We start from the raw sequence: 19,700 nt of genomic DNA on the forward strand, positions 1-19,700 counted from the left end.
TAATAGCTGCATGGATCGAGTTCAATGTGGTTGAGGTATCTTGGTAGAATGGTCTGTACCATGCGTAACCACAACAGATGCTACTCCACCATTCTTCCTCTTTTGTAATTGGTTCAAGGCTACTACTGTGTACCTAGTCACTATGGAAGTTGCTTATTTAAATGTGAGGATATTTCTCACATCGAGTTGATGTGTCATCATTTCACTTGAAAGTACTTTAAGAAAATTGTCCACGAGGATGTCACCTGCTAAAGTCATCTCAAGGTATGCTTAATCATGAAGATCATCCACGAATTGAGCTTTTGTTTCAAGTCTTGAACTCGATATGGTAAATCGCTTGATTTTCTACTGGGTCAAATATTCAGTATAACTTGGCCACAACTGTATCCAAATCTTCCAGTTATGCCTCACTTAAGTGTTCAATGCAGTTCAGAGCTTGACCATCTAAACTCAAGATTATATATTAAATTGTCAGTCCCTGAGACCAGTTATTTAATAAAGTTACTTGCCTTAAACTTGTAGGAAATGACCTAGGTTTGCCTTTTCAAATCCTTAAACATCGCGTGTGTTAACTTGCTTCTTTATATTCACATGGTCTTACCTTGTGAATTCTCAACCAAAACCTAGTAGCAGGTATAATGCAGTATGCATAGTCATGACTTCGACCTTCAAATCGGATTGTCGATCTATGATTCAGAATTGTAGAGTATAATTGTCTATTGTTTATCATTATCCATAATTCAATGAGATGAAAGATTTAAAGATTAGTCTTTATGTACTATTAGAGAGTTTTATTTTCGTCGACTTTTGTGTTTGTGTAATTAGAGTCGACCCAGTTTAGATCTGACGTGGATAGTGATTACCATATCGGACTACGAATCAGAAAGCTCACAATTCGAGCCACAATGCCGCCAAACATGCTCAGTATTTTTATTTAGGGGTACGTTATAGGAGCGGCACTTAGTCCTATCATTCTGTTTCAAGTTGAAAAATATTGGGACTTCCTGAACTGATTGTTTAACACACAAGCACATAAGGCTTAGCATGAATATATCAATACCACCTTTTGCCTAGCTTAGAGTTGTACATCTGTGTATATATATATATATATATATCTTAGCTTTAACACATTTATTAGAACCCTGATAGGAAATCGCTCTAATATGAAAAACTTAAACAATGTACAGGTTTGTAATTGAGAATAAATAACTTTAAAAGTACATACATTAGTGGATACAATAGTTTTCTCGACAGTAAGTTTTAATGTTTGTGGACGGTGATTGGTGGGCTTATAAGTAGAAAATAATAATATAATTTGTTCAGTTATACTTGTGAGTAAGCATTATGTTCCCCGCTAGTACAGCGGTAAGTATACGGATTTACAACGCTAAAATCAGGCGTTCGATTCCCCTCGGTGGGCTCAGCAGATAACCCGATGTGGCTTTGCTATAAGAAACACACACAAACAGTAAACATTACTGGCTTGTAATATTATATTACTACAATCTTTATCTTGTTCCTTAGGGATTTCCAGGTATTAGAAAACTGTATAACAATAGTGTTTGAACCGTACTGTTCTTTACATTCATTTAGCCAAGTACAGAACTCTTAAGACCGGTTAGGACACAGTAATGGTCACATTGTTTCTTAGTTGGTTTGTTTACGGATATTCGTTCAGTACTAATCAAGTGTCACGTGTATTAGTCATTCTTTTTTTTACGTTGCAGCCAGACTTATTCCGTTCATGGACTACGGTCCTATGTTCAAGGCTGGGCTTTGCGCCTGTTGACAGCATGCATGGGACAAAGAACGTTCCAACAGGTTCTTCTAGATCAAACCTACTCTCGCTGTTTGGCCGTCTAGTTTCCACATTGGTCATACCTTTTTCACCCATTGTTTTCTTTTGTTTAATGTCGATGCATTAATGTGTAACCTTTGTGACACTCAAGTCGTAATAGCTTACATTTTACTGTTGGCCGTCGTTACGACCGTGAGCGACGGCACCATTCTCGTCATTTATATCATCAGAAGTTACTATTGACTTGCGACGGTGACACTGTCCGTGTTGGATGTGATTTCAAATTTTTACGGCCCATCGGCCTTTTTAATTCTATCTAGGTTTTACCTTTTACTGCAATTTCAAAAAAAAATCCAATATTTTAATACTTTTCGTTTTTTGTTTGTTTGTTTGTTTTTTAATTTCGCGCAAAGCTACACAAGGGCTATCTGCGCTAGTCGTCCATATGAAGACATTTGATGAAGTCGTCATACAAAGAACCTATAGATTTCTGCTTAACCGTATTGAATTATAGAAAGCAAGAAGGAAGGTTTTGTATGCTTTGGACATGACAGTGTTACGTCGAAAACTTTTACAATGAAAACTATGTCACAGTTCTATTGTAAGGAGCATTATCGTTACATACAGCATAAACGGACATGGTGGCATAGACTGTAACGACGTGTTGATACTTTATCATAACTGCATTTTTACAAAACAAATAATAACTTGAAAAAGGGCAGATTAACCATAGAAATGGCCTATCAAATAGAAATTTCCCCAAACAATAATTCGTTTTCCCTCATATTTAAGTGAATGCTACATAAAAGGGTTATTTGAACAATAGAGGTACATTTCAAGCTGTCTATCAATCTAAACCTGTCTTACTTCATTTATACAATTATTATAATTTTTAAACAAAAATATTATTCAAAGCTCAATCCCAAAGTTATTTCCTAAAGTGAATTTAGACGTGTTTGGTTTTCGTTGCATCATCGTTATGTTTTGTTTGTGTGCTTAGAGAAAGGGATATAAGTTTTAGATCACGTGCTAAACGTTTATCATAACTTAGACAATAGCTTTTTCCAATTTTCAGTTCGATGTATGGCAGCACCACACGACGTATATAAATTCAAGCTTCAGGTAGGTAATAAATGTTTAGAAATAAGAATTTATGCCATGCCATCATATACTACATCAACTTTCCAACATCACGATTACCTTCTGTTCTTCTTCACGTTGACTATGAGTAGTTGTTGATACAACGTCTATTTTTCATGTTTGATTTACACGAAACTTCATGCGTTAAAAAAAACACTTCCTTTATTACTATAGTATCAATTTCGAAATGTACTGTGTAACGTAATCGATTCTACAGAAACTGTTCCTCGTTCAGATAACACAATTCAAAGCGTTATATGTTTCTATATATTCACACAAAATGTTTGAGAAATACACTGAAATAGCTGAAAACAATTGAAATCGTCTCAGAATAGTTTTTATTATTATTATCTGGTTACCTAGTACTTAAATTTTCTTTTCTTTTTTGGAATAAAACTCTTAGTGTCATGCAGACAAGGGTAAAAATGTTGATTTGTTTTAGAGCAAAGCCACATTGGGCTACATGCTGTATCTAATGCAGAAAATCAATCTCGAATTTTAGTGTTGTAAGTCCGTAGACTTACCTCTGATCTATCGGGGGGAAAAGATTAACAGAGAATTTGGTGTTTATAAAATTAATTTATGATAATTCTATGGTGTTTAGATGTAAGTCTCAATTAAAAATATAAATGTTACATTAAAAAATAAAGTGAAAGCTGGTAATTTATTTGTTTTGATTTTTGAGGTAAAATTATACATTTAGAGAAAACAAAATTAGAAAAGGAAGCGAGAGGCCCAATCTATTTTTGGATTTGCCACAAGTCATTCAGTAAAATCGGTTTCGGGGATTTTAAATCCTCACCACTAACTTTGGACAAAGGAAAACTATGGAAAACAAAACAAAACAAAACCAGACATCTTCTTTAGCGAGTAAAGGACATTTCAAATATCGTACGTATAGTTTAAAATATACCTCAAAAGCTCTAAATTCAAGCTGCGAATTACTACCATTTTTAATTTTTTGATAAATCTGATAATCCTATTTAAACACATTAATGTTTCTTGTCTGAAAAACCAAATACATCGATTAAAGTTTTTTTTTTGGTCTGAAAAAATCAAATACATTGATTAAAGTTTTTTGTCTGAAAAACCAAGTACATCGATTACAGTTTTATTTTTGTCTGAAAAAATCAATTACATTAATTAAAGTTTTTTGTCTGAAAAACCAAATACATTGATTAAAGTTTTTGTCTGAAAAGCCAAATATCTCGATTAAAACACAATAAAATTTGTAATTGGCATTGTTGTTCAATTTCCTTTAATAAAAGAATTTGTTACGCCACTTGTTTACGAAGTGCTGCAAATATAATAATTTCCTGTGAAAGTATATTGTGAGAGATTATCTTACGCGTACTCTTTCAACAGAAGGACTAACTGATCACTATTTAGCGTACGAGTTACGTAGGGAAGTAACACCATATGCTGATATCTCTTATGTTAAATTACGTCCTCACGCCCAACAGATCAGATTGTTGATGGGAAAATCGTTAGTGTGTCTTCTGTACATTACACTATGCCAAAGCCAATATTGGTGTGATTACGACAGCTTCAAAACGAATGGAGTCATTTCTCCTCTGGTGTGAATATGTCAACATTACTTGGTACGAAGAGAGAGTAGGAAGTGTTGCTCATAAGATACAGACATGTTTCAAAATTTGATCTATACCTATTCCAAAGAAATTTGTATAAGCACACATATAATTAAATATTATATACATATATGTATTATGTATATGTCTTTCAGATTTGTTTATTTCTAATATTTCTAAATTATTATTTTGAATGTTACACATCAAATAACCTTCGTGTCAGTTTAATGGCAAGTCGCCAATTTTAAACTGTTTTTATTTCTAGTATTAGAATAACTTCTAATTCTATTTCAATTGGGCTCGCATTCAAATATAAATTACCATTTTTCTAATATTATGTCACGAAGACTAACCTTTTAACGACCACATGGGAAAATATGTATATTTCACTTAGTTGAAATAAAGACACAGCGAAAACAGGATTAAGGCATGAATACAAAGTTGTGTTCATTCTATTATAACTGTTTTTAATATGCACGCTAGAACATCTGCTGATATAAGAAAGCGGTGGAACAGCGTACATTAAAACCATAAATAATACACTTACGGAACTTTTTCTAAGTTTCTTGGTCAAGCGCTATGGAAGACCTTTGTCCGAAGAGTTTGAATCGCATATTGGATTTTTTATTCAGAAGGCCTGGCATGGCCAGGTGGTTAAGGCACTTGACTCGTAATCTGAGGGTCGCGAGTTCGAATCACCGTCACACCAAACATATTCGCCCTTTCAGCCGTGGGGGCGTTATAATGTGACGGTCAATCCCACTATTCATTGGTAAAAGAGTGGAAGGAGTTGTCGGTGGGTGGTGATGACTATCTGCCTTCCCTCTAGTCTTGCACTGCTAAATTAGGAACGGCTAGCGCAGATAGCCCTCGTGTAGCTTTGCGCGAAATTCAGATCAAATCTATTCAGAATCTCCTCACTCGTGTATCGCTTAGTAATACCTTTCAATGCAACGATAATGTTAAGCGATAGCACAAGCACAATATCATTGTCGTCACATAAAGATTGGTTTCGATTTCAACTTGAGTTTTTATTTGCAAAGCATTTCACACAAAAAACACTTAACCCGTGTGTAATATCCCGAGAAAAAAATGAATATTACACAAAATACAATTTATATCGGCTTTCTCGTCTTATTTAAGGCCAGCATACATACGCATGCGCAGTTTGTTCAAAATCACGTGTGTATCCCTTTGTGAACATGAATTCAGACGTTTTTGCATAATCAGTTACGTTTGCCTTAATATGTTTCATTTACTTTACTGTGCAATAGTTTAGCTTCGGTTCGTTTCATAGCCTGCTATAAACACCTTCTAATTACATTTTTCTTCACTACGAGGATTCTTCTTCGTTTTTGTAAATGTTTTTGTTTTAACTCATAAAACAAAGTACACTAAACGATCACAACTGTTTCACACTCTCTACATTATTATAAATATTATTAAAGTAATGTAAAGTTGGGTTGTTTTTTATTGTTGTTGTTTTTATCAAATAGTCCAGGATTTGTTGACCTTATACATAATACCTGCAACAAAGTGTCGCTTAAATGACATGCGTGGAAATGACAGAATAAGGAAAATTCAGGCCAAGAGAGTTAACTATTACAATTGTTACACGGGCTACGGCTGATTTAAAAGTGTAGTATATTAAGATATAAAGATGAAAACTGTATAGGGGTTGAAATGTGAAAGAATAATGTAGTGACATATAAGGAAAAAATATTATAGGATTAAGAGTAATGTGGTAAATGTAAGGGTAAAACATTATAGGATTAGAATTGTAAAAGGGTAATATAATAGGTTTACGGATAAATATACATTTGACTTTAATAATGCAAATTTGCAATAATACACAGATACACTTAATTTTGTTTTTGTTTGTTGTTATTAAACACAAAACTATACAATGAGCTATCTTTGCTGTATTCACTATAGATATCATAACCCGGCTTTTAGCGTTACAAGCCTTCAGACTTACCGCTGAACCACTAGGGGCAAAAACTGAATTTGTATTTGATTTCATTGAAATATCTTATTTATTTCCTACTAAGCGCTTAGTTAATTTCGAGATAATAAAGCCCTGCACACACAGGTGCTTAAGGCGTGCGACTTGTAATCTGAGTGTCGCGAGCTCGAATCTGTCACACCAAACATACTCTCCCTTTTAACCGTGGGGGCGTTACAATGTTACGGTCAATCCCACTATTCGTTGGTAAAAGAGTAGCCCAAGAGTTGGTGATGGGTGGTGATTACTAGCTGCCTTCCCTCTAGCATTACACTACAAATTTAGGGATGACTATCAAATAGCCCTCGTGTAGCTTTGCGCGAAATTAAAAAAAAAAGCAAAAACAAAATAACTAAGTAATAAAAATGCATGTTGGTTTTCCAAGGATCTAAACCACTGTCCCAATAACAGTTGAAGATATACATAATCATATTCAGTAGATGTAACTCCAACTACTGGAAAAAAACTAAACTTAAAGATCCTCTGCACCTTACTTGTGGACCGAAACATATGCGAGAAGAATAATATGACAGTTTATAAAACATTATATTACAGTCCACTGTTCGACAAAACAAAGGTCGACGTGTGAAAAGGATTGGGTGTATGTACGTGTTCTAAAAGTGGTTTTACCATTACGACGTTCTCGTATTGCAATATGGACGATGCTGTTATATATTAATGCCATTATGCAAATAGGCTTAACCTCCAGGTTGCTGAATACGTAATCATATACAGATTAAGTAAGCGTAAGAGTATGCATGTGCTTTACACTTAGAAAGCTTCAGCTCTTATTGAATGCCTAGCAAATCCTTCCCCAATCTAAAAAACAGCTTTTGAGTGCAAAGCATTTCGAAATACAGTAAGTTGGTAAAGTATTAAACGAGGAAACCTTAAAGGCACTAACAAATTACAAATGGTAACTGATCTTCAAACAAGCATTAAAATATCCACAAGAAAAATAAACTAGAAGCAAAATCACGAATACTATGCTTTATTATTATTGTTATAACCACTCTTAAACATATAATGATGACAATTTTACAAATGTAATCTGTAATTAGACTCTATTTTTGGGTGTTTCGCAGTTTGGAGGTTTTATTTGGGAGGGGGAAATGGTTAAACAACTCGAGTAAATATTTACGTGAAACAATAATCAATTTTTCGACATGAGATCCACGGTTTGGATCTCTTACTAGTAGTTCAACATCTGGTAAAATCTACATTGATGCGAAAATTATACCCTCAATGAGGAGTTTGATTTGATTTATTAATCTACGATACATAACTATTCACTTGAAACTTAACTAAGCACTCACATTAGGCTTGTTGATGATAAGAATCTACGAAATTAGTGGTAGTTTTTAAGAGACGTTTAAGCATTAATTCTTTTTTTGTTAAAGAAACACCTGTTTCTTTCCATCTATTTTTAAATAGTGCTTAATATAAAAATATTTTTTTTCTATTTATGTTTTGAATTTCGCACAAAGCTACTCGAGGGCTATCTGTGCTAGCCGTCCCTAATTTAGAAGTGTAAGACTAGAGGGAAGGCAGCTAGTCATCACCACCCACCGCCAACTCTTGGGCTACTCTTTTACCAACGAATAGTGGAATTGACCGTCACATTATACACACCCACGGCTGGGAGGGCGAGCACGTTTAGCGCGACGGGGGCGCGAACCCGCGACCCTCGGATTAGGAGTCGAACGCCTTACGCGCTTGGCCATGCCACGCCTTCTATTTACGTGTGAAAGATTAACTAATAATATAAAACGTAAACAAATTAATTACTTTTAATCGTTTTTACTAACAAATATATTTGTGTGAAATATTGTTTTTGAAAGTCGATAAACGAGTTATCTCTTTTAAATATTATAATATACGAACACAATTTCAAACCAATATATTTTGTTTTTTATTATATTTATAAGTGAATAATAAAAATATTCATTGATTTGTTTTCACGCAATGGGCTATCAGTGTACTTGAGTGTGGGTGTGTTTTCATACAACAAAACCACATCAGGCTATCCCCTGAGTCCACCGAGGAGAATCGAACCACTGATTTTAACGTTGTACTAGCAGGGGGCATTTGTGTTCTTACACAACTCGGGTATGGTACCCGATTTTTAACGTTATAATTCCACGAACTTATCGTTAAGCCACCAGGTGGCAATATGTATCAAATAAAATTTACCATTTACAAGTTTGCAAAAGACATTCAATTAATATTATTTAATTAGTCTTCCAGTTAATGATGAGTTTCGAAACCTAAATATAGAGGGAGTTAAAGTATCGTTCAATCAGTTTCAATACGCAGTGTCGTTTCTATGATTTTTTTTTTGTGTTTGGTAGGATGGAAAGAATTAATGTTGGTAGCAGAATGGGGGTGTCAGTAGAAAGATCGAGTGTTATTAAATACAACAGAAATAGTGTCTTTTATCTTTAAGAAGTATCTGTTTATCCTTTACGATAACCAAAACGTCCAAATTACTTCAGGCTCTCTTAAAATAGCCTTGTGGCAGTCTGTTGCTGTTTCAAACTATTATTAAACCGATACACTAGGTGTCATCTGGTTTAGTTTGTTTTGAATTTCGCGCAATGTTACACGAGGGGTATCTGAGCCAACCTTCCCAAATTAAGCGCAAGATTAGAGGAAAGGCAGGTAGTCATTACCGCTCACCGCCAACTCTTGGGCTATTCTTTTACCAACGAATAGTGGGATTGACCACAACATTACAACGCCCCATGGCTGAAACGGCGAGCATGTTTAGTGTGACGGGGATTCGAACCCGCGACCCTCGTATTACGAGTCGAGTGCCTTAGCCACCCGGCCATGCCGGGCCAGGTGTCATCTGATTCGAGATACTTCATTCAGTTCAAGTTACGTTCAAGTCTAACATGCCCTTCCAAAAAGTAAGACTTCCATATCAGTGGGATTAACACTATAGGGAAAATCTAAACATCTTACAAAGACTAGATCTTTTTATTTCGTTTTCTTATAGGAGCTGGCTGAAATTAATGGTAATTATACACTAATTTAAAATAATCTTATTCCTGAGTATACAATAAGCATTCTGATGTTTAGCAATAACGTTGTATTCTCTTACAGATATATATGTGAATTTGGAAAGGCAGTTTACTTGATTGTAACTTCTGGATAATAATATTATGTTGTTCTAGAGCAGTCTTAACTCTTGTTAAAATCAATGTAAGGCTAATTAATTTTTTTATTCTTACTAACTTCTGTAAACTGCTAATATGTGGCTGTGGTGTCAGTGAGAAAGAAAATAGCAAACTATTAGCGGCCTATGGACTGGCATGGCCACATGGGTTAAGGCATTCGACTCGTAATTCGAGGGTCGCGGGTTCGAATCCAGGTCGCACTAAACAAGCTCGCCTTTTCAGCCTTGGGGGCGTTATATTATGACGGTCAATCCCACTATTCGTTGGTAAAAGAATAGCCCAAGAGTTGGCGGTGGGTGGTTATGACTAGCTGCCTTCCCTCTGGTCTTACACTGCTAAATTAGAGATGGCTAGCGCAGATTGCACTCGCGAAGCTTTGCGCGAAATTAAAAAAAACATAAACAAAATTAGCGGTATCATCCAGTGTGGTATGATTTTTCATTATGCTAACATTGATTTACGGTTTTTAGAAGCATATATTTTAACACTCAATAGTATACTTAATTTTATTACCTTGTGGTTTATTATGAATAAACGCAGTCATATCGTATACATATTTTACAATAATTATTTAAACACTTAATACTATATTACATGTAAAAGCGACCTCTACAGTTATAAGTCACCTACTGAAATTATTCACAGCTGGAATAAATCAAGGCTGTTGAAAGTCAGCTTCACGTGACCATCAATGCACGTGAACACAGTGTTTGGTATTTAGATACATTAAGTCCACCTTTGAATCCTTGTTCTTAAATGAAGACTTGGTGTCTAAACTTCCAGTTTTGTAGGCAAAGAGAGAGAGAAAGAGCCGACAGTGAAGTACACGACTCAGGTTTAGATACCGTACTGTAACTGAATAAAAAAATGGAAAGTCAAACTTAAGACTTTTCTCTCAAATTTAAACAACATTTACCATTGCCTCCAAAACCTGGACAACACTTAATCTTCTGGGACGAAATACAGATTCCTCCATAGCGGTTATTAAGATATACAGACGTATTCTGTGTAGGTACTGAACACTACTTTCCGTCACTGAAAATTGAATCCGGGCTACCATAACCACTTGAAGCGTCGTCGTGGGAAGTGACACGGGAGGTGACACTTAAGTCTGCAGTTTGCTTCTTTAGTTGAGAGAGACTATCGTCAGTGTACGGAAAATTGGCGAACGAAACTTCGTCGTAATCATATTCACAAAGGATTTTTCCGTTGCTCAAGTAAAATTTGTCTCCCACACAAAATCTAAATGAAGGCAAAAAATGCACTTTTACATTATTTTAATCAGAAGCTGAAAAATACATGAATACATTACATTATGTGGAAGAAAAACGCAATAAGTTTTATTTAGAACCTTATATAGGATTCACTTATTATTGTATATCAAGGAAACACGTATACATTGTCTAACGCCTTCGCATGGTGATGTAATAAATTACTAATTATCTATCTTTATTCTACAACTAACGTCTCAGCAGAGCAAACCCACTGAATATTTTAAGCGTAACTTCTGAGAAGATATAATAAATGAAGAGAACTTAATTATAGATTTTAAAACTAATTTACAAAAACAAATTTAAGTCGCTTGTTTCAGAAAATATGAAAAGCGACGGATGAACAATGATTGTAATATGACTTCAGTATAGAGAATTAAAGGACCGAAAACATATTAGGGTTAAACTTCATTAACTCAGAAGTTGGCCATCCTTTCTATTTCGCACGCACGAAAGATATCACTGAAATCACAGGCACTGGATCAATTTACTCTCGTCCACATTCATTTTCTTAGCAATTAAACAAAAATAATTAATCTGCTTTAGTTTAACCATTGCTCCTCTTATCTTGTAGTGTAGAAAATGTAATTATTTTTGTGCAGTTAATTTCCTGAAGTTAAAATACGTACCACTTAAATAAACAATAAAAAAGGTGCAACACTATAACCTATTTAATTAGTGTATCAACGAAAGTCTGTAATTTGGTTTTGGTTTTGATTGCAATGATCGTATCTCGATTCTATCCAACCTATGATTAAAAACCTAACTGCTACAATTTAAAAAATGGAAATTGTTTTATTACAAACAATAAATAACATGTATGTTTGTTTTAGCTCAAAGCTACGCCGTGGGTAATCTGCATTCTCTCCGCCACGGAGAATCGAACATCGAACTTTAGCGTTGTAAGTCCATGATATTATTGCTGATCCACTGGGGAGACCAATAGTTTGTTTGTTGTTGTTTTTTTTTAATTTAGCGCAAAGCTACATTAGTGTTGTCTGCTCTGTCCGTCCTTAATTTAGCAGTATGAGTACCTGCTTATCACCACCTACCGCCAAATCTTGGGCTACTCTTTTACCAACGAATAGCGTCACATTAAGATAACTTTACCTTTTTCACCAATTAATTAATGTCACCTTAAACTGACAAATTTTTGTTTTAAGACCCTGCCACAGAATGTGTTTACTGTGTTCATGTCTAGACCTACTGCTTTTAAAACTTCTTCCAATCATCAAGACTTCTGAAAAAAATAATTAAAATAAGTACAGTATAACACTTTTTGTGTTATAATTTGGATCATATGTTTATTACAGATGGGAATCCACTCAATAGCAACACTGGAGAATGACAAGTTACTCAAGTCATCACAACAGTGCTCTATTGCTGTTAATGAACCTAATATAATTTTAGGGTGTATTCATTTGTTTGATTTGAATTTTGTATAAGGCTACATGAGAGCTACCTACACTAGTTATCCGTAACTTAGCAGTGTAAAACTAGAGGGAAGGCAGCTAATTATTACCACCCACCGCCAACTCTTGGACTACTCTTTTACCAACGAATAGTGTGATTGACTGACATATTATAACGCCCTCACGGCTGAAATGGCGAGCATGTTTGGTGTGACGGGGATTCAAACCCGCGAGTTCTAACCAACTGGGCCCGGAGACAAATAGTTAAGAAATCACTGTGTGCAACAAAGAAAAGAAATATATTTTAAATATAAAGTTTACACGCGCTATAAAGCATGAGGTAATTTTTAAGCCTTAAATAATTCATCAGTTATGATACATGGAACTCCCAGGCTCTATAACAGTTGTAAAATGTAAGTAACTCGTCCAGAGCCAAGAATTCCAGATGAGCTAATATTTTATCCACAAATTATTCAAATCCTGTAACATCATATTTGAGCTTAACTCGCAAGTTATCATTAAATTCGCCTGAAGCTCTTTCTCATTACATGCTTTCCTTGTTAATAGTACGTGTTTGTGTAATAAGTTAATAATGTTGCTCTTGTTAGTAGCACATGTTGTGTAATAATTAAATAATGCTGTCCTTGTTAATAGTACGTGTTTGTGTAATAAGTAAATACTGTTGTTCTTGTTAGTAGCATGTTTGTTAATTAAATAATGCTGTCCTTGTTAATAGTACGTGTTTGTGTAATAAGTAAATACTGTTGTTCTTGTTAGTAGCACATGTTTGTGTAATAATTAAATAATGCTGTCCTTGTTAATAGTACGTGTTTGTGTAATAAGTAAACAATGTTGCTCTTGTTAGTAGCACATGTTTGTGTAATAATTAAATAATGCTGTCCTTGTTAATAGTACGTGTTTGTGTAATAAGTAAATACTGTTGTTTTTGTTAGTAGTACATGGTTGTGTAATAATTGAATACTGTTGTTCTTGTTAGTAGTACATGGTTGTGTAATAATTAAATACTGTTGTTCTTGTTAGTAGTACATGGTTGTGTAATAATTGAATAATGTTGTCCTTGTTAGTAGTACATGGTTGTGTAATAATTGAATACTGTTGTTCTTGTTTGTAGTACATGGTTGTGTAATAATTGAATACTGTTGTTCTTGTTAGTAGTACATGGTTGTGTAATAATTGAATACTGTTGTTCTTGTTTGTAGTACATGGTTGTGTAATAATTGAATACTGTTGTTCTTGTTTGTAGTACATGGTTGTGTAATAATTGAATACTGTTGTTCTTGTTAGTAGTACATGGTTGTGTAATAATTGAATACTGTTGTTCTTGTTTGTAGTACATGGTTGTGTAATAATTGAATACTGTTGTTCTTGTTTGTAGTACATGGTTGTGTAATAATTGAATACTGTTGTTCTTGTTAGTAGTACATGGTTGTGTAATAATTAAATAATGTTGTCCTTGTTAGTAGTACACGGTTGTCCTTGTTAGCAGTACATGGTTGTGTAATCTGTTGTCCTTGTTAGTAGTACATGGTTGTGTAATAATTAATTACTGTTGTTCTTGTTAGTAGTACATAGTTTTGTAATAATTGAATAATGCAGTTATTGCCAGATAAAAGTAAAAGTCTTTCATTTGTATTAGTTAAAAAACAAATAATTTCTTTTTATGGCAAATGAATCTAGAATGTGACTTGTCTTAAATCCCCTTGAAACTAACCCTTCTATAGTGGATTACCACGAATAACCGGTTTTGATGAGAAAAACATCCAGTTAGTGAGAGATACGTTTTGCTATATGACTATATTAATTTCCAATCAGAGCATGTTATGCACTTAAAGCAAAACTAAAAATCAGCCTAGCAATTAGTATAGCTAACTAAATACACCATTCTAATATTTTTACTTATAAAGATTACAATGCATAATTTTATCACATGGGTAGTTTCACCGTTCATGATATTTTCGACCATTAATCAACCTGTTTATTTGTAACTGATAACAGTTCTTCCTATAATCATCAGTAATTTATTTATTTGAAACCCGCGTGTCTCACCTGTGATTGCAGCACTGACAAACGAAGCAGTCAAGATGGTAGACGTTACTTCCAGCTTTCATGACCATCTCAAATGCTGGAATGGTTTTATTACAGGCTGAACAAAGTCCTGTTGTACCAAATAACCTATTGTTGGAAAGAATGTAAATATATTAATCTCTCTCTCTCTGACCACATCGTTGGATTTTGGTAAATGGAAGTGAAATATAAAGTTACAAACTACATTAAATCTTTCATATTTGAATTTTTGCACAATATGAAACTGTTTCATGTAAGATTTTGTTACAATTAACAACAACGTCATGTAAGAACTTTCTTGCAGATGCAAATATTTCATGTGTCATACAATATACTGCTGTTTCATGTTGCAGTATAAAACTATTTGTATATGCGTTTTATACAGTAAATAACTGTATTTTTATGTTATTTACACTACATTCAAATATAACTATGATAATAAAAGGGTTTTCCTGTGTGTGTGTGACCGCCATAACTCCAAGAGCAAAGAACCTAGAAACCTGAAATTTTGAGTCAATACTAAGTGAACCCTGAGTGTTTGCACTTGGATATTATTATTTGTCTATGTGCATACACACATATCCGTGCGCATCTTTCATGCAAAAAACCACATAGAATAGAAATGTGACCACCATAGCTTCAAAAGGAAAGGGCCTAGAAAGCTAAAAATTTGCATCCCATATTAAGTGGACCCTGAGGGTATGCACCTGGGGATCATCACTTATCTTAACCACGTGCTTGCGCATTCACATCTTTTTAATGTGGTAAGCTAGCGAAAAACCACATAGAAAAGAAGTGGTTCCATACATTACAAAATGCTAAGTGGACTCTGAAAGTGTACTTATCTTATCCACGTGCTTAATTAGGCAAGCTAGCGAAGAACTGCATAAAAAATAATTTTTTTAATGTTTGTAGGAAATAAAAATAATTAAATATTCATTACTGTTTATCTGTGCCAAAATACGTTTAGAATACACACACTAACATAATCATCTAAAATACAACAACCTAATAACCCGAGAGAAGCCGGTTACTTCCGCTTGTGTGTGTGTATATATATATATTTATATAATTTCATACAAGGGTATTAGAAAAGATACATTATTTCATGTATGGGTTTTATACAACATGAATATTTCATTTGCGTCTTCGTATATGTTTTTTGTAATATATATATAATCGTTTCACTTGTGCCTTTTTGTGACACGATACAAATGTTTTATGAACGTTTTAACACAAATACACCTGTTTCTGTTATTATCACAAAGTCTTTGTGATAATATAGACTATTTCATAATCATTAAACAAGTTACACTATTTTTCTGCATCTGATGTTCTTCGTTTTGATGTAAACATAGTATACTCAAACCTTAGATGAAATATAATTATATTTGATTTTTTAAAAAGCACAGCTACAAAACAAACGTCCAACATCGGACACAAACCATAGGGTGGGTCATAATGTAAAGTGCCTTAGTATATTGAGGTTCCAGCGAAAGTAATACCTGGATTGTGTTAGGGTTACACTGTCTACTTCGTTTATCCTAAATTTTGCCGACCTCACACGCTTGAGAGGGAGAGAACAACAGATAGGGGTTCTCAAGCCCAGAATACCCCAAATCTTTACTAATCTTTCGCTGCCTGCAGCCAGAAATGGGAAGGTGTTTTCTCTCTTGTTACATCTAATTAAAAATGACATAAAATAGTAAGGAAGACACTAATTAAAGTAAACACCAATAAAAATACACCAAAACTCTTCTTGGAGTTGGATTTTCATACTATTTTTAATTTTTTTTAAAACTAAATCTAACAAGAGAGCAACCACCTTTCCATTCCTGCCTACAAACAGAAGAATATGGGGCATTGTGGGCTTGAGCATCCACATAGACAACTTAATCTGTTATGTGGTCATTAGCCAGATCAAGTGATATGTCCATTTCCATCTTAGTTTTGTTTGGCTCTTTTTCAAGTCCAGTAGTCAGGCATACGTTGTTTTGTTTATTTAACGATATGTTTTTCGTAATATTTGTATAATTGTTTAATATATGTTTTTTATACACTATACATAATTTCATATATCGTCTTTATCGAATATATAGCTGTTTCAGGCATGTGTTTTTTTCTTACAATATTAAAATACTTAATATACGTTTTTATATGATGCATAATTATTCCACGAGTAACTTTTCCGACAACATGTGGCTATTTCATACATGCTTTGTATACAATATGCAACTACATACGTAAAAACGGCTCGTTTGGGTTGAGAAAATATTTTACGTATAGAAGCGAACAACGTTTCGACCTTCTTCGGTCATCGTCAGGTTCACAAAGAAAGAAAGAGGTAACTGACCGGAATCTGACCACATGTTTGAAAGAGGTTGTGTAACTGAGTGTCGGAATGTGGGTTTTCTCGACATCACTGATCAATATGCAACTGTTTCATTTGTCCCTTTTATACACGTACAACTAATTTAGGTATTGTTTTAATACAATATATATACAATTGTTTTATATATGCTCTTACACAATACATTAAGTGTTTTATGTATTTCATATATACTTTTATACAATATAAAACTGTTTTGTGTCTGTGTGTTTACAGAGCGAACGTGTAACGTCTACTTGTTTTAGAATAAATTCTCTTTTAACTTTGTTATTTCTGATCTTTACCTGTAAATTTCAAATAAGATTTTATCTCACTAAAAAGTTTTCAGCGATTATTTTAAATGGGAAAAAATATTTCTAAAGCTCATTATCTGGAATATTATAAAGTTATAAACTAATTCATCATAATTAAACACTCTTCTATTAATTAGTTTGTGGTAACAATGTGTAGAGATCTTCACACTAAGAATTAGAATGTGGGATTTCTTTACATACCAGGATTGTTGTGTACACAAAGCATTTTTACAGGGCCGTTGTATGTAAAATTAGTGTAAATTGACAAGCTAAGTTGTCATGACACTGACCGTAGAACCTTTTTAACCAGTAATTTGAAGCATATATTGAATTAATGGTTATTTCAAAGAATTTTGAAAAAAACGTGTAAAGAAAATTTCATACCTTAGATAATCTCGTTTACACAGAATGAGATTTGCCTTCGTAAAGAGGGATGAACCGACCTCTCCTAGTCTACAGTTGCAGCACGTGCACTTGAGACAGGCCTCGTGCCAGAATTGGTCCAGGGCTTTCAAAAGGTATCTCTCTCTAATACCTTTCTGGCATCCGCCACAAGTTGGAAGAGATTTCGTGTCGAGACAAACGTTAGGGGTCAAATCAGGATTCATGTTCAAATGTTGTGTTTGTTGTTGACAAACAGTTTGGTAGGCAAAATCTCCGCTTTTTTTCCCCCTTTGAAGAAAAAATATACCAACATAAACAAGTAATGATATATCTTTCCCTTCTTTATAGCAATATATGAAATACTCTTTTTGCGAGAAAAATAGATCAGGTGTAATAAACAAAGTTAAATAATTCTTATCAAGCCGTAGTTGATCGCGACAATGCTACGTTTGTTATATTATCAAACATAAAAAAAAAAAATATTATTTACACATGTTTGTGTTCCTAAACATTCTTTGAATTGGGATAGTTAGTATGTACATGTTTCCCATTAAGCCAGACAAGTCTTATTTTGAATTGTACGAATACTGATAAACTTAATTAACTATTGAATTAATTTTTAAAAATACCAAACGTTTAAATATTACACTATGTAACACAACTTTTGTTCTCGGATAGTATGTGTTATTTCTTAATTGCTTATGTTGTAAAAGTACAGAAAATGGCCATTATTCCCTTCAAACTTTGCTTTTGTGATCTAGATAATAAAATTTAGAAACTAATCTATTTTCTATGTAAAAACGGGCAAATTTGCACATTTTCATTTACATAAGATTTGAATGAAACAACAAATAAATCAAGATTTACATGTATTTATATTAAAGTTATAGAAAAAATGAACAAAAATGTTTAGTAGTGAGTAGTTTTTTTCGAGATTTGCGACTGTATGTAAAACACTTTCACGTATCAGCCCCCAAATATAGTCTCCCATCATGTTTTCGTTATATGCTTCCAGGTCACAAAAGCAAAGTTTGAAGAGAAAAATAGGTCTTTTCCATTTACTTTAGGCATAAGTAATTGGGAAATAACACTTTCTGCTCAGGAACAAAGAAAAGTAAAAATTTTGTTACATAGTGTTACCATGAAACATATTTCGACCATAAAACGTGATTCGAACAAAGATAAACAAAATTACATGTACATAGAATATATAACATTCTTTTTTTTTCTATTTTACCAAATTTTATGTCTTATACTTAAAAACAAAAGACCGGAAAGCGGGAAATAAAGTGTCCATAAATCATCAAAAATGATATAATTGTATTTCACAAACAGATTTCAAAGATGTATCTTTATTAGGAAAAATAGTGTATCAAGAGAGAAATGAATTCAACTAACACGATTTATATAAAACTGCTAGCTTTAGGTGAAGTATAATTTGTCAGGTTTTTTTCTTCTTAGCAGGTAATCCTTGTTTTTCTCAGAAACTAATATGCCTACATACTTTGTTCCTGACAGAAGAGGAAATTAAATCGCTTACTTTTAGCTTGACTGGAGCTGTCACGAAGTTCAAAACACAATAATGGAACATCAAGACCTGGCAATCTGACAAGTGATGATCCAGACGGACTGTAGCAACGATTTCCGGCAACTCAGTTCCAGTGACCATAAATTTCCGCCCGATAACGAACTCCGCTGGACCAAGTCAATATCTTTTCATATTACCCTCCTTTATATATCGTGTACAGCAGACAGTTTTGTAGCCTGCGGGCGTGGAACCAGGCACACCCCTGATACTAAAGGCGATAGACGGTAGCCGTCGAAATTGCTTCTGTCACGAACACTTCGTCAAGCTGGCCGAGTGATTTTCCTCTTGTGCTACCAACTTAAGTGACACATTGATTAGACTTGGGCTAACATACGCTGTAGATTGTTCCCCCCACAGCGTAAGCTACTTCGGCCTTTACGTTTTTTCCCATGTGGCACTCAGCGGCTGAAAGGTAATTTTGGAAATGGCATTACAGGAAACCCTTTAATCTATGAGCGCAAGCTGCAGCCCCGTCAACATTCAGCCCTACGGTGTCATTCTTGGATTTGTGAATCGATTTGGAAGGATACAAAGAAGAAATGGCAATTTACGTAACTGGATGCT

The 19,700-nt window shown here is 34.0% G+C and overlaps 1 protein-coding gene across 6 annotated transcripts in view; it reads right to left on the minus strand.

The window, feature by feature from the left end:
* Positions 1–19,700, minus strand: part of LOC143226335 (LIM domain only protein 3-like) — a 54,969-nt gene that overhangs the window by 10,798 nt on the left and 24,471 nt on the right. For 4 of the 6 annotated variants that reach the window (XM_076457160.1, XM_076457161.1, XM_076457162.1 and 1 more), the window contains 3 exons: positions 17,549–17,836; positions 14,465–14,590; positions 10,207–10,956 (listed from right to left, as the gene is read on the minus strand). In XM_076457160.1, coding sequence (XP_076313275.1) covers positions 10,737–10,956; positions 14,465–14,590; positions 17,549–17,772 — 570 coding nt within the window. In that variant the 5' untranslated portion in view covers positions 17,773–17,836 and the 3' untranslated portion in view covers positions 10,207–10,736. Of the gene's footprint in view, positions 1–10,206; positions 10,957–14,464; positions 14,591–17,548; positions 17,837–19,088; positions 19,616–19,700 lie in introns of those variants that run through there. The other 2 variants (XM_076457164.1, XM_076457165.1) reach the window with 2 other exon arrangements.

This window comes from Tachypleus tridentatus, chromosome 9 (genome assembly GCF_004210375.1).
Source record: "Tachypleus tridentatus isolate NWPU-2018 chromosome 9, ASM421037v1, whole genome shotgun sequence".
NCBI classification, from domain to species: Eukaryota; Metazoa; Arthropoda; class Merostomata; order Xiphosura; family Limulidae; genus Tachypleus; species Tachypleus tridentatus.